Genomic DNA, 16,784 nt, shown 5'->3' on the forward strand with positions numbered 1-16,784 from the left:
TCAATATGCTCATTGCGCAGAATTTTCGATATAAAAATAGTCCAAAAGTATATATTAATTTGCTGAAATTTTTGTAACCTAGCAGCTCTTAAAAGCTAAAACACCTATTTTATGTAGAATAAACAGAATCTTATCTTTGCTATGTACTCAGTCACGTTTATTAGTGTGACGTCATTGTAAATAAAATAAAATAAATAAATCGTACTAAAACAGCAAAATACTCTACCAAAGCTAGCAATTCAGGTCAGACGCAATAAGCAGGTCTTTAAAGATATATATATATATTTCACCAATCAAGGCATCGTCAGTAGCCTATATCTGAATAAAAACAAACGCAACAGTATAAGAATAAGTCAGAAACATTTCAAATAAAATAAAACAAAGTAAAATAACTAAAATATAAAAAACTTTTTTTTTTTTTAAATGTTTCTGACTTATTCTTATATTGTTGCGTTGGTTTTTATTCAGATATACTGACGATGCCTTGATTGGCGAAATATATATATATATCTCTTTTAAGATCTGTTTATTGTGTCTGACCTGAATTGCTAGCTTTGGTAGAGTATTTTGCTGTTACTGATCAGGAATTAAGGTCGACATTTATCTTGCAAGGGTCAAGGTGATTTCCATTATTCACATATTCAGTGCAACATCGTACTAAAACAGCTGAAATATGGTAAGGTATGGCGAACCCAGAACATTTTTAGGCGACCCCGCTTGGGGTCGCGACCCACAGGTTGGAGACCACTGCTATAAGCCATATAAGTTGCTGGTAATTCCGTTGTTACTAGCAAGAAAAGCAACCATTCAAGCAAAACACAAAAACGCCAACAATGTTGTAGAGTGCTTATCATATTTATATCCAAAGATTCTTCGGTCTGTACAATTGACTAACTGCTTCATAATTACCAACTGCCTATAAATAAACAAGACTTGCCATGCGTTCTTCATGAAGCCTGTTTGGTTTACGATATCTGCAGTTAAAAACGTTCTTTCAAAAACCGCGAAAAAGACGCGACGGAAACTCAATTTCTACGAAACCCGATGCTGCTTTCCTGAAGTTGATTTGCAAATTTTTTGATGAATAGCTTTGGATGCTTCAAGTTGACGATTTTTTGGTTTAGGCCATATGTATTTTTTAACAAAAGAAACTTGAGTATTTTAAGCAAACGTTGTATACGACAGTCGGGCTTAAAATATCGAATCTCATCAATATTGTTTAAACACATACATATTCAGTTAAAAAGAAGAGACGCTTGATTGTTTCTGTTTTGTATAACTTAATTACTTTCAACGTTTGTATAACTTTTAACACAAGATGTCCTTTAAACATTATACCCAGCATTTTTAATTTTATATTGCTTAGCGTCGCATTTCCTCGAAATCGCTTTGATCTCATACTGGGTTTCGTCTAGCTGAAATTTACTATTTTTCGTACAACGTTTTGCTCTTTCGAATCTTACTTCAAAGTCAAATGAATAATCCGAGTTGGATCAATTACATTAATTCAGTTCAATTGCAATTACATTACAACTACTTCGTGCTTAAAATATCAAATTATAATTAAATTACAATGAAGGGATGCATTTCGGCATGGCATGGACTACATATATACACTACAGTCAAATCAACGGCTACGTGTTAAAAAAATCTTTTAATATTAAAATTACTCGTAAACAAAATATTTCAATAATTAATTATAAATTATAACATTTTGGTTTGTATTTACGTTTTCACTTGCTCAAAAACTGTTGCATTGCATTTAATGAACATAAGGCTGCGAAAAGTTTCTGAACCCAGTAAATTTCTTCTTGCCGGATAAAAGGTACCTGCAATTGAACAATCTCTTTCTGACAAGGGTGATGTTGCTGTTTGACCCAAATGATCCTTGGCTAAAGAAGCAAGCGTGGGAAATTCTTCTGACTTTTTCTTCCAATACATTAATGGGTCTTCATCAAAGTGCAAAATTTCTTCCCCCAAATAGCGATCTACTTCACTTTCTTGGTTTCTTTGTCTTTTCTTATTCAAACCTTCTGTTATAAAGTTAAACAGCTTTGGCTTTTTTGAAAGATTTTCTTCCTCTGTGCTACAAATCTCTTCGTCCGTGCTGCCCAGTCTACTTGCCACATTAGTTTTTAGCAAACGTACAGCTTCTTCTTTTTCGGCATTATCTTCAATCCACCTGTTTTTAAATCGTGGATCAAGAAGAGACGCAAGTCTGTTGTCTGGAGAATTTTTAAATGGCAACAACATTTTGGAAATAGAGGCTGCCAGTTTAGCTGCCAGATTCTGGCAATACTTGAGATTTGAGTTTTTTAGCTGTTCCAATGCTTTCAGTAAACCAAGCACTACCGGACAAATACAAGAGGACGTTACAGTTTTTTCTTCTTCAAATTGGTGCAATGCTTCCTTGAAAGGCAATAGCACGCTCGCGAGCTCACTAAATGCAAAATAATCTTGATTCGTTATTTTTTCCCGTGATTGAATCAAGGTGAGAGCAGCGTTAACTTCTTGGTGATTCTTTAAGACACTTTGCAACATAGCAAGCTGTGAATTCCAACTCGTCACATTCTGTGCTCTTAGCATGATTTTTTTACGTTGCAAACAAGAGGTAGCAATAACAGATGTTCTTACTGAATTTACAATTTTTGCAATCTTTCCTAACTGCTTCCCAATGTAAGACTTTGTAAAATCAGAATCTTGCAGACAATCCTTAATACAAAGTTGTAGTGTATGAGCAAAACAGCTTACTCTTTCGGGTAAGTAAGCTAGAAGAGCATGTAAATCAGAACTCTGATCCTCGAGGACTTCTTGTTTAGGATCGGCATCCAACTGTTTCTCATTGTCCTCATTAATTTCTTCAATAGTTTTATGCAGTGTGAACTCAGGAAGGGAAACCTGAAATGATTTTATCATGAAGAAAGCATTGCCTAAAACAACCTTCTTCACTTTTCCCTCAAGTCTAAACTTTTCTACAGCGTTGTCATATGCATCAGCAATGTGTTTAGCTGTATGCCGTCCTAAAAATGAGTCCACTGCCAGGACAAAGCCGCGTAGTTTCCATTCTGCATCAATATAATGGGTAGTGATGCCCACGAAACTTGTCATGTTGCGATTTGTCCAAAAATCAATCGTTAAGTAAACATTTGTCAAACGAGAAAGTTCACGTCTCATCGCTTCTTCCATTTCATGAATAACTGTTGGCAAAAGAGAGTTTCTAAATGTGGAGCAACTTGGTATTACATAACTTGGTTCAGCTGTTAACAACAGGTTTCTGAATGTTCGGCTATCTACAATACTTAATGGTAACTGATCACAAGCTATTGTTCTGAGTAGAGCTTTTGTTAAAGCTTTTTGAGTGGCATCAAATGAAGCGAATCGCGGAGAAGAAGTAAAAAATGACCTGATAGGTGGTTGGCTAAATTCAACCTTAGCCTTCATCGTGTTTACCTGGTGTTTCCTTTTTAAGTTTATGTATTTAGGATATAGATGAGAAGAACATCTCTTCAAGTGCGTTATCAAGTTTGACGAAGCCTTGGTTGAGAACTTCAGTTTCTTTTTGCAGTTGTTACAGCATGCCTCAGTGCTGCTCAAAGATTTAAAAAACTCAGACAATCGTGGAGGAAGTGGTTTAACACAGGCTTCGGGAGGGTTTGGTTGATGTTTATCCATTTCAAAAACACTAAGATTTAGCCAATATTTCAATTAACTAAGTTTTCTATTTCTGCTGAAATATGTAAAACATGACTCATCGCTAGAAAAATAAACAACGTGGAACATTATTTAAACTTCAACTTTCTCAATATCAATGTATTAACGCAAAATTTTGGCAAATTACAATTAGCCTACAATTAGAATTACACGGAATGAAAAGCAATTACATTACACCTCAGTTACATTACAATTACAATTACATTAAAAACTGTAATTAATTACATCAATTACAATTACAAATAGGCTACAATTGACCCAACTCAGGTCGATTTATAATATAATGGAAACGTATAGTGGCCAACATTTGTCATGTCACTCATGTGGTAGTATTGAAACAGAGTTTTTGATATCTTATGTCTTTTGCGGCGGGTGAACGTACAATGATTTTTTTTGGCAGAACGCATAAAGATTTTCAGAGATGTGGGATCAACCAACAAGATTAGAAAGTTACGTCACAACTGGTCGTCTAAAAGTAAGGAAACCTTTGGTTATCGTTCGACGTATAATGCACAAATTTGCAACTAAAATCTTAGCTTAAATACATTGTTCGGTACCCGATTCACAGCAGTTTTAAAATTTTAATAACATAATTAGGAAGGACGTACACATTAATTAACCAATCGGCGATTCCCCAGTCCACAATGCAATCGAACAGAATAATTCAGTCGCGGGTTCTTTACAAATAGTTTAAATCTGTCCGTATCAGAGTTGGATCAATTACAATGATTCAATTCAATTACTCCCTTGTTTCAAATACATTAAAATTGCAATAACAATTAGGCTACATTAAAAACTGTAATTAACTACATCAATTACCATTTTCGGCATTAAAGCTTCAATTTTCTCAATATCAATCTATTGAGCCAAAATTATTACAATTACCATTAGATATACACAAAATGAAAATGCCTCAATTACCGTACATTACAATCACAATTACATTAAATCTGTGATTAATTACATCAATTACAATTACAAATTACAATTAATCCAACTTTGATCCGTATGATAAACAGTGATTTTTCGTTACATTGTAGATTTGCAGCAAAACTTAAAATCTTCTGTAAATTAAAATCGCCCAGAGAGCCATCATTTACCAAATAAAAAACTGTTGTACCGCGAAACAGGTAGTTAGCTACATAGTTCAGTAAGCTCAATAAAACTGAAAATCCCAAACAAGTTTTACCAAACGAAGCTCACGCATTGCGCCAAATTAAAAAGCTAATTCATTAATTAAATAAAGTTGCAAAGGCAATGTTTAAATATTTTCTATGTAGGCTAATCATAGCATGTTAGCTTGATGCAAAACTGTTAAATTTTTTATTTCGTTTTTCCTATCTTTGCTTGGCCGGTCTGGCTGATTCCGTCGTAAACTGGCTATCTCAACTCACCCATGCAATTGCTTTTACGCTATATCCTCTAACGCTGAACGAGGTTTGGAGTAATACTAGGTTTGGACCAGAGCCGGATCAATTGTAATTTGTAATTGTAATTGGTGTAGCTAATTACAGTTTTTAATTGTAATTGGTGTAACTAATTACAGTTTTTAATTGTAATTGTAATGTAATTGAGGCGTTTTTATTCTGTGTAATTGTAATTGTAATTAGTTAACATTTTGGCACAATACATTGATATAGCCCAGAGAAAATTGAAGTTTCAATAATAATTTTCCACGTTGTTTATTTTCTTTGGGAAGTGATTAAACTGTTGTCCATTTTTTTAACACGTGGCCATGGGCTTGACTGAAGTGTGTATCGTATGTGTAGCCCAGTCTAGTCTATGCCATGTCGAAAGGCATCGTTTAATTGTAGTTGTAATTGAGAACGGAGTAACTGTAGGCCTAATGCAATTGAAACATTAAAAGGAGTATAATTTTAATTGTAATTAATGTAATTGACCTAAATGAACATAATTGATCCAACTCTGGTTTGGAGTAATACTTGCGCTGTGAGTCCAATTCGTCGAAAGCGGAGCTATTGCTGGACTTTTCGAATGTCTCTTTTGTTGAACCATACACAACGCATTTTGTGCGATAAATACAATCGTCAAAGTGTTAAGAAATAAGTTACGTTAGTATGATTCATATGTGCCAAAAATATAAACTAAAATAATATATATAAAAAGGAAAATAATAAATATAAAACGGCAAAAATATATAAAAAAAGGTTTCCGCTGAATATTTGTCCATTACAATAAAGAATAACCTCAGGATCTCTAAACATTTTCATGCGTTCCCGTAAAAACAAAACTTTTTTATCGTTTCGGTAATAAAATCATTATACTTTCGATCTTGTTACGGAGCAACATTGAAGCAAAATGTTCTATAGTAAATAAGTAAGGCATGAAAAACGCCATTAAACCATTCAACTGCCAATAATGATTAACTACTTTTGTTATAAAATACGGTTAATAATTATAAATTTATATATTTTTTAATATTATTGTCAGACGTCAACTAAAGTAGCCTAACTTAAACAAAACTTCAATTAAATTTCATTGAACTTAGTGTATAATAGGCCTAAGCTTCCGTTCGGTTTTAATAGTTAAATCAAATAAGGTTAACACAAAATTTTATATCAGACCGCAATCTTTAATCCTTACAGTTATCCGGCCCGCGACCATCTGTCCTTAAAATGTTTTGGCTCTTTATGAAAACGTTTGGTAATCCCCGGCTTGAATAAAACAAAGCAACAGTACGACACGAAGCAAAGTTTGTGAGGCTCTGTGTTAATGTATAGACCAGTGATCCGCAACCGGAGTGCTGCGACGTTCCTCAAGGTGTTAGGCTCCTTGAGTTTTTAAGGGTATACTTTTTACTCATCAGTAGAATTAAAACGGAAAATTTAGATCTCATCAAAGTAGGTATTTTGACCTTATGCAATAATCTAGATGTAATTTTATAAAATTCGAATATCAAAACAGTAGGCTACTCTTTACCAGACTTAACTACCAGGAGTATAAACGTACAACAATTGTCTTCAAACTTTATAGCAATGTTGGAAAACCGCAAAATCAGAAGATAAAGAAAAGTATTAGCCTACGTTGGGCGGCTTCGTCGAGTTTCTTTGCAAATCGTTCATTTTTCTGTTTGCTGTTGTCTATTGTCGATCAAATTTACTAAGTTTGAAACTGTATAAAAGCAATATAAACCAGACTGGTGACAACTTGTGACGCTTTAAGGCAGAGGTTCCTAAACTGGGGTCCATAAACCCCTTAGGGATCGGTGAATTAGTTTTAGGGGTTAAAAAAAATATTTAAAAATAAAACGGTTTTGCACTAAATACATTAAGACTCCATTTTACTTTCACATTTTTGACCGCAATCAGGAGACTCAGAAAGTCTTTTTGTATTGTTACGTAAATTTTTGATGTCATGTTTGAATTTTTTGGCCTACCGTGGTCCAAGAGTGGCAAGATAAAAAGTAGGGGTCCGCGGTAAAAATAGTTTAAGAACCCCTGCTTTAAGGCAAGTGGCAGAAATATATTTAAATATTTTACACCTTTAAAATAGAGTTATTTTACAATTATCCCAATCAATTGCGTGTCGAAGTTCAACCGCATGCTGTGTCAGAGCTGACCGGGATGTCCTTTCGTGACGGACATCACGCATATAATGCGCAGAGCATGCGGTTGAACTTCGACACGGAATTGATTGTAATTGTAAAATTCTAGACTGGGAACCGCACTATTACAAAAGACGGTTCATTGAATCATTTCGGATTGACAAATGCCCTAACACCATGAACAAAAAGGATTCGTGGTATCCGGCAATCTACTCGTCGTTGTAGCTATAACGCAATAGCTGATAAACGCTCGTTATCCGACGGCGCAGTCCTGCACCGGATGACTCCGGCGCGTCACAGCTTATCGCATGCTTCAGCGACGTCTAGAATTATTAATTTTGATCTACAGTTTTTTCAATTTTTTACTTCTCAGTATATAAGATGGCTAACGCACTCTCGTTTTAATTATTAACCCTGATGAGGTCAGCTGGTTTCTGCTGCCGACACGTCGGTTTATACTTCGTTTACACCAGAAGAGCGATTTCTTTCTTTTTTACACCTTTGTCCATCGCGAGCATAAAAAGCGTTTTGTGGTCCGTTTGCAACAATTAAGCTTTGTGCGTTTTTTAATGACTTACAGTTAGCCACACAAATTGAAGCAGTTTCCGTTACTAAAATCAACTGGAAACGCTCCTTTTCCAAAGAAAGAAATCAAACAGGCGGATCTAAGCGGAGACTCCAATTTATGTTCACCTGATATTTTGTCCAGCTAATAGGAAAGCGGGAAAAATACTTCCGGAAAGTTAGAATGTCACGCGTGCCAGATAATCGCCGCTTTCCTCGAAACCACGTGTCCGCTTGGTGCCCCGTTACGTCACATCCGGTTCTTACAGGCCTGTTTTAGGCGCGCGATCATGCGTGAAATGCGTCACGGGCGTCACGAGCCCTGCGTCTCCCGCGTGACGCGAGCGACCAAACAAAGGTGTTGTGACGCAATAGTAGCGGACTTAAAAAATGCGACTAGGAGAAAATTGACGCGAAGCAGCTGAAACCAAGACCGTAAAATCGACCGTTTCCTTTATATTTTACGAAATAACTATTAGGAAAAAAATTAACGTGCGCCTACAGTGCTATATATTCTAACAAGGAAAAATCTGTAGAAACATATTTTAAGTGCAAAGATGCACAACCAGGATATAGCAGCTCAATATTTTAATAAAACATCAATTTGACGTTGAAACAACACGTGTGCCTGAAAATATCCATGGAATTTAAAAGTGCGATTTATTTTGCAATATATGTATTAATTTTGGTAACATAATTTTGAAACAGATAAAGCGATTTTATTACACATAAGAATTGAAACAGTGTGACGTGATTTATAAATTTCGTATATTTTGTCAAAGTTTGGTAACATTTCGTAGGAATGTATTAAACTGAATACATATATAATTTAAATAATAAATATAATATATGAATAAAAATGACATGCACTTTTTAAAGTTGAGACAGTTTGGAACATTTGAAAAAGTGGAAGCACAAAATTTAAAAACATATAAACAATTGTAGTGCATATCAAAATTGGAGGTATAAACGACAAATAAAAATTACTATCACTAGAAAATCGCATGTTATTTACAAATTGTATTCACAATTCTAAAAATAAAATCACGTTTTTAAATCATTTTTGGCATGCTTTTAACACGAAAATGTGCGTTACACCTTTTTGACGATCTTACAAAAAATTCACGATTAAGTGCAAAATCTAAAATCATACTAATTGACTACAAACTTTGGAATGAAGTGATTGGCAATCGTCTGTAAACTGACAGTGTCTGATGTTATTATGTGGATGGAGGTAACTTGGCCCTTCGACTGATTTCCTTTCTCAAACACTGGATGAACTTGATTTGTTCCGCTGGCAGGGTGCTTTCAACCAGGGAGCGAGGTATCTTACCTCCCGCATCGATATTGATGTAAAAGTTCACATTTGTCTGGTCGGGAGAGCTGAAAAGTCAATACACAATTTATGGTGTTAATTTAAACAAGCAGAACGTAACAAAACATAAATCTTGGTCTTGGTTAATGTTCATACGTAGGATTGATGGGAGTAATATGTAGATACTTTGCATATTGTTTCGATACTGAAACCTGACATTGGGTTAAGAAGTATAGCAGAACCTTACAAAACATAAATTTTGCTCTTGGTCAGTGGTAATAAATAAGGTTGATGGCAGAGTAATGAGTAGATACTTTACATATTGTTTCGATAGCGAAATCTGACATTGGGTTAAGAAGTATAGCAGAACCTTACAAAACATAAAGTTTGTTCTTGGTTAGTGGTAATAAATAGAGTGGATGGCCGAGTAATTACTGCTAGTGAGTGGATATTCTTTTCATTTTGTTTCGATAGCGAAATCCGATATTGGGCTAAGAAAAAAGGCTGTCTGATCTGATACCAAATGACGTCATAACGGTGGCCAAATAAGCAAAAACTTAATATATTTTGTTCCTGGTTTTCTAACGCCCAAATAGAACTACTTCAATAATAACTGTTCTCTGATATTATTATACATACCTAGTAATTAGTATTTTATTTAATATTTTTGTTGTGATTTTTGTATAATTTAAGAGCATCTAAATATTACAACAAACATTTAGTTAATTACTTTTTCAGCTGAAATCCACTAGGAATATATACACTATGTAAAACTGGACAAACAGAATTGATCAAAAAAGTATAAAAAACACTTCGTTATGTATTTATTTATTATAGTTTTTCCATGTGAATGTCTTAATAACTCTAAACCAGAAGTTGTTTCTTGAAAACCGGAAGGTCAAAATTACTATTCATCACAGGTTCAAGATTGGCATTAAAGGATGCTGCTGAACAATGAAAAAAATAGTAGACATACCCATTCACAGGACTGGTACAGTAGCCGCTTGGGTAGGTATGTGCTCGGACAATGTTGCTCGTTTCCGGGTGCTTGTCACACTTTACACTTTCAGCTGGCCAAAAACAATTCACAAAAAAATTTGTTTTGCAAATTTAGGAAATTGCAAATAACCATGGTGTTTGAGATAAGTTAGCCTTAAGTTTACTTAATGGTTAATTTTTTTCCTGACAGTAAATGGAAATGGGAAAGGGGTGCTTATACTAAAGCAAAATCAACAAGTTTAACATTAGCCTTGTTATACAAGCACAAATAACAAAAGGGCAAATAGGTTTGTCTAGCTTGGTTACAAATCATTAAAAAAGTGCCTGGGTTTTATAGGTTTACTGCAGGGCCAATATAAAGTGCTAAATTCACGAGGCTCCACATTAGCGCCATGCAAGTAATTTATTACTTACAAAAAATCCAGTAGACAGTGTCATTCTTGAAGCCTGCGACAAAAAACACTTTGGTTAGGCTGTGGTTATTATGGAACCTAGCATCAAACTGACAATGACGTCTATTATATTTTGTTGATAACCTGACAGTTTGGCATATTATATAGGAGCATAAAATTGGTAAAAACTATGTCATAACAACATAAAGGTGGATTTACCTTTCTTAAAATGTTAAACTATAGTCTTGGCCATTTCAGGGTAGTCACTTCTAGTAAATAAGCAACACATGTCATTAGTGTTTTGCACAATAATTATAATAGTAGGACCTTTACATCACATCTAGAATAAATGCATTGAACATGTATTGTTTGTCATGGTTAAGCTTCGAAGAACAAACAAAATGTATTTTGAATTTTTTTTATTTTAGTTCTACCCTACCACTAGAAATGAAACCTTACTTGTGAGTTGATCCAAAATAATTATATGGAATGTTGTTATAATAATTTCACATTTATAAAAAAAAAAAAAAATCAGACTAGTCATGCCAACATAGCGTTATTCAGAAAAGCATACAATGCAAATCAATTGAACTCAATTTCCTTTTTTAAGCTAGGTGTGCTTGGCTGCAAAACCAGGGCCGCAGTTCATTTATTTATTTTAAGAACAATAGAGTTGTGCAAAGTAAGCAAGGTCACTATTAATGGCACTAACCAGTTTGACAGTTTGAAAGGGACCTAGGCAATTTTAAAATACATTGTTCATTGTCCTTGCTTTAGACTGGTGTTTTAAAATAAAATTTGATCACCAACTCCACCGGGTATTTTCAATGTTTTTATTAAAAATTAATTGATTTTTATGAAAAAGACAGGCTTTAAGTTTAAACCCATGTCATTTAAAATTGTTTTTAGGTTATTTATTGTGACATAGGTTCAATATATAAAATAAAATTTATGCTTTATACATACAATATTTACATAATGGACCAATTTAGAATTTATTGTTTTTTAATTTATTTAAAATACATGTTAACTAAATGGCACAAGGAAAAGAAAATATTTACAGGTTAAACTCCATCCTTGTTTAAATAGTTTACCGGTATCACAATTTACACAAGCGGTGTGAGCAAACATTACCACTACTAGGCCAAGCAATAAATTATTGTTGGTAAATAGTACAACAAATCTATAGGAATATTTCTTTTATTCATCTATTACATGTACGGTAAAACCATGCTTGGGTTCATTATATTTAATTTGGATATAGGGATAGCATAATACAATGTTATTTTTTACCACAGTTAGAAATAAAGTTTAGTGAAATTGACAAATTATTAACAAAATTTTGTCAGTCAGCATGAACAATTTGTACTTATTTTTTTAAGTTTAATTTTTTTCATTGTTAATGAAAACAGTCATATGGAAGGCTCCCTAAGTCCTAAAACAACTGTTGTGTAAGTCAAGCCACTGTGCAATAGATTTAAACACTAAGTGACCAGTCCACAAATTCCCCTGTGGTCTATATACACTAAGTGGGCTGACAATTTCTATTTAAATAACTATATACCTGATGATATAGATTTAAAGACAAAGAGATCGAGGAATTCCCTTGGTGCAATCAATCCCATCATCGCAGAGGCAGATGAAATCACAGAAATGTTTAAACTCTATAAAAAACATTTATAAAACTTATCAGTTTATACATATTCGAAGTTGTTTCATTATTTATAGATTACATGGTTATATAAATCAGTAAAATGTAAGCATGAAAAACTTTCACAAAAATAGAGTAAACATTGTTTTTTAAATGTGTAAACATAAAACTTTGGCCTCACAATTACAAAAATTTTAAAAATGATTACAATACACATAAGAGGGATAGTAATAAAACACTTTGTCACAAAAGTCCTTTGCATGTCAACTTGAAAGCTGCGTTGCATCAGAATTGTGGTTTCTACTGTAAGAACTGCACCCTTGGAAAAGTACCCACTTGGAAACATAATAAAAAGCAAATATGCTACAGCACCATGTCAACAGCTCAATTGCCTTTTATTTACATTGTAATTTAACAATGTGTGCTACAATGTTTAACCAAATTTGGTCACTAGTGTGTATGGTTTAGTTTTAAATGAATTTGGGGTGAAGGTAAATTAATGTTTGGTTATTTTTCCTTTTTAATACACATTTTCAAAAAAAAATCAATCAAATTGATTAACTCCATAAACCTTACACCAAACTATATCATACCACATTCTCTTCGGTTAGTTTAAGGTAAATTACTTCCTACTATGATAGTTGAATCGCTCCTGTTGAAATGATCAAAAGTGCAAGCTATTCAAGTTCTATATTTTTATTCCTAAGTCAATGTTTTTTTCGCTTTCTTAAGTTCAATATAAACAAACCCTACAGAATATACAAAAATGAAATTATTTCACTTGCATCACTGAACGTCACAATTCGCTTGTAATTTGCAATGGTTTTATCCCAAGACATTCGTTCTTCAGTGGTTGGGGGAGGTTTCAGAACTTCATACACAACAGAACATGGTGCGTCGAATGTACATGAAAATTTATACCTGGGATAAAGTTTAGTGAATTTGTGTTTACAAGTTTGCTCAAACCCAGTTTACAGGTTGTAGTCTAAAAGTTGAAAACTTATCTGTATGTAAGAAAGAAAGTATTTTTATCTATTTAAATGAACTTACATTTGGCCAGTGAAATGTGGTGACTTGTGGTAAGACACTTCAACTCCATCCTATAAAAATTGATTCTTTGGTAGGCAGTGACGAGCTTTCGGAAAATATAGCTAAGGAAATTGACAGAAAAGTATTTACCATATTTTTTATAAGGTTCCATTTTGCTTCACTTGAATACTTTATTACCTCTCTTTCAAGTTGCAAAGCTTTTTTCTCGTACTCAGATTCCATATTTCAAGTTTATGTAATATATACTCGACCTAAGAGCTTACACCTAGATGGGATACAACAAAACCGTCAAACAAATCATCATAATATACCGTTAGGCCTGTAAAATACAAATTTCAGGAAAATTTTGGATTCACGCTGTCGCAATTTAGTTGTGTCAGGAAAGGGCGCAACGGAAGACGATAAAACATATTACATCGGTCAGGAAAACACAAAAGGCACAAAGAAAAGCAGCAATGTGGACATCTAACCTTATGATGATAAGATTCCAGCAAAACATAGAGATTGTTGCAAAGGCAATGTACAAGCACAAAGGAGATAAAGCAAAATTATGAACATAGGGTAAAACTTTGGTCAAAATCAATAGTATTTTAAAAGCAACTAAACATTGCTGTTTTTGTCAAACAAAATTAGAGATACAAGGTGATTGGATTAATAGTTTAACTTAACGCGCAAAGCATTGGACAAAAACGATCACAGGATTTGAACTCTCAATCAAACAAGGTAAGCATAAAAGTGATATATCACGATAGAATCATCAAAATGTGTTCTAAAACAAGGGTTAAAAACTCGCATTGACTTGATCCAAACTAAGCAAAAGTACAAGCAGACATGGTTGAAAAAGATTATTTTTGCTTTAAAAAAGCTGATAGAGCTGAAACAGTGGCTGTCTAGTTGCTAAGTAAAAGTTTGTAATTCCATGTAAATAGTGTGGAAAAAAAATTGCTACCACAAAGAAAGCCACTATTGGCTTGTAGCAAAAATGCTTGGCAAACGGCGTCATTAGATGATTTGAGCCATCACTTCCTGTCTTGGGCGCAGCACACATGCATATTCACATTGAGGTTTGCTGTATACGGTGATGCTCACAATTGACAATACCTCAAACCCTCAATTTACAATCCTAAATGGTAACATTTAGAACTATTATTTTGGAAGGCAGAGTATGAAGGGTAGCAAAAATCGATGCTGAACTACGGATTTCTATGTTGGTTTTCGGCCAGCAGAAATGAATAGACACCTTAGTGGTAAAGCTGAAAAATGACATTTCATCTTAACAAAAAAAGGTTAGCAACAAATTAGTCTATTACAAATCGCAAATCAAAATCAAGCAACTGCAAATAATACCTAAACTTCACAGAAATGTTTTGCACCACACGACCAACACAAAGTTGTCTTTACTTGTACTTTTCCTTGTCGCGACTGATCAGTTTGTCAATGAGTTCCTGTAGCGGGGCAAGTTCCCGTCTGTCAATCAGATTAAACTCTTGCACAAAGTAAATAAAGTGCTTAAAGGAGGTGTTCAGATGGGCCTCCTCGCCAAGTTCCATGACGTCGGAGAAATGCTGATGGTAGATATGGGCGTAGACGCGGAACAGTCGCTTTAGGATGGTTTTCGCAATCGACATAAAGTTTTTGGAAAATGGCACACCAACAGCGGACGGGAAGATCTCCTCGTTGTCAAGTTGGCTCTGTACCCAGGTCATCAAGTAGTCAATGTATCGTGGCGCCGAACATTTTATGGGCTTTTTGATCTGCACACCGTCTGCCCAGTGATATTCGTACTTTGGACCGGCCGACATGACTTCGCATTTGGTCGGAACACAGAACTCTGCTATTGTACCATAGAGCATGTTTATCTGGTTGAAAAAGTCGACAGTGTTAACGGCGATCCACTCGTTTAGGTCTTCACCTTCTGGCAGGACGACTGCCATCTGCAGGTTGCCGCTGCCGAGCGTGGCGGCCGCATGTCTGATCAGTTCGTGCTGATGCGAGCCCTCGGGAATGCTCTTTCTCGGTTTGAAGGTCTTGTTGTGTCGATTGGGAAAAAAGAAACTCATCGCAGACTCAGGATTTGCTAGGTATATGTATATAAAAACACTATACACAATGTTCACCTTTAAAAGAAAAAAAAGTAAATAAGCACAATACCTTTCATGAGCAAATTCTAAGGTTGATTAAGTGTTAAGTGCTTGATCTGTTAATTGAATGTTTTGTTTGGTACGGTGAAAAAGGTTTTTAAATTACATGTTACATGCATGGAAAAAGGGATTTTTGATTTGGTCAACAAATATCAGCGCTGGTCTAGAATCCAGTAACAAAACAATTTGTCAAAATTAAATTGCAAGGAAGAAATAAATACTGAAGAATAAATATGATAATAAATTAATAATAATATTTCACTCACTCAAACCCAAACTCGCACCCTAACCCAATGTTAGCAATATAAACGCCTGGATAAAAATGTGGCAGAGTTCTATACCAGGGGTGTTCAAATGATTTCTGCCATGGTCCACCACAGTCAAACCTGACAACATGATGATCCACCAAATACAAATAGTAAACATATGGGATACGCTTTAGTTTTTATGGCGCTTTATTTAACACGATAACTTTAATAGTTAATCTTGTTTAGTATTTGTTAACCTTTGGAAGTCCGGGCGCACATGGTGAGCAAAGCGAGGGTGATTTTTTTAGGTATAGCGGTGTTTCTTTTAAATTTCTCGCTAGTTTTTATTACATTGCCGAAACTACAAAGTGTGAAAAAATATATCCCAATATTTTTGAATGCACTTTCCATTAACGGTAACGAAGCACTGATCTAATTCAAAATACTGCATCAAAGCGTAAACAAGCCGGAAGTAGAAAGATGATTCGCGCGAAGCGGGAAAAGTTTTTGCACTTCTGTAGTTAAAATAGTCAAAAAGTATTTGAAATGGACTCGCATCTAGTTTGTTAAAAAGGCGGCGGACCAAATTAATTACATTGGTTGGGCGCATCCGGCCCGCGGGCCGTAGGTTGCCCACACCTGTTTTAGAGTTTAGGTCTTAAAATAGCATCAAATTGGGGCTTTCTGTCGCTGACTGATATCCTCAAACGCAGGATTTAGCATTTGGGAGTCTCGTTCTTTGCTTGATTTTTGAGAAAATTCATTAACACTGACAATTGGTATTCACATGAAAACACTGTAGAAAGTTTATTTTTTTAAAACACATTAGAAGATCCGCACAAAACGCTGAAAAGATCCGGAACCGGATCCGCCATTTGAACATGACCGTTCTATACCATAGCTCAAATATCTAACCTTACACAATCAAAATGCTTCACAAAGGTTAACAAGCTGTGCATTTTATAACCTCATTTACATTTTAGAATATTACATGACAATGCAATTCCAAAACAAGTTGTTTAATAGGTTTTTACAAAAACCTAAACTATACCAGTTGAATGACACACTACCTACTTCTGTTACTTAGATACATTAAAACCTAATGTTACCCTAAAAATCTATATCAATTGAGCTAAAGTTCTGAAAAG

General features: G+C 34.5%; 3 protein-coding genes across 3 annotated transcripts; all 3 read right to left on the minus strand.

Moving 5' to 3' along the window:
• Positions 1 to 1,725: 1,725 nt before the first annotated feature.
• LOC146161564 (zinc finger BED domain-containing protein 4-like) lies at positions 1,726 to 3,741 on the minus strand. Its single transcript, XM_083385190.1, has one exon. It carries the CDS (start codon positions 3,670 to 3,672, stop codon positions 1,726 to 1,728), a length of 1,947 nt encoding a protein of 648 aa, XP_083241316.1. The 5' UTR covers positions 3,673 to 3,741.
• Positions 3,742 to 8,339: 4,598 nt separating this feature from the next.
• LOC146161565 (stAR-related lipid transfer protein 5-like) lies at positions 8,340 to 13,513 on the minus strand. The gene is made up of 7 exons (XM_083383906.1): positions 13,377 to 13,513; positions 13,248 to 13,297; positions 12,983 to 13,118; positions 12,111 to 12,210; positions 10,569 to 10,601; positions 10,132 to 10,225; positions 8,340 to 9,223 (listed from the first exon to the last, which is right to left on the minus strand). Exons 1-7 carry the CDS (start codon positions 13,467 to 13,469, stop codon positions 9,061 to 9,063), a joined length of 669 nt encoding a protein of 222 aa, XP_083240032.1. The 5' UTR covers positions 13,470 to 13,513; the 3' UTR covers positions 8,340 to 9,060.
• Positions 13,513 to 15,359, minus strand: LOC146161566 (MOB kinase activator 1A-like). Its single transcript, XM_083383905.1, has one exon. It carries the CDS (start codon positions 15,305 to 15,307, stop codon positions 14,645 to 14,647), a length of 663 nt encoding a protein of 220 aa, XP_083240031.1. The 5' UTR covers positions 15,308 to 15,359; the 3' UTR covers positions 13,513 to 14,644.
• Between the last annotated feature and the right edge of the window lie 1,425 nt (positions 15,360 to 16,784).

The sequence above is a fragment of the Ascidiella aspersa genome, chromosome 3 (genome assembly GCF_963924565.1).
Source record: "Ascidiella aspersa chromosome 3, kaAscAspe10.2, whole genome shotgun sequence".
Lineage (NCBI taxonomy): Eukaryota > Metazoa > Chordata > Ascidiacea > Phlebobranchia > Ascidiidae > Ascidiella > Ascidiella aspersa.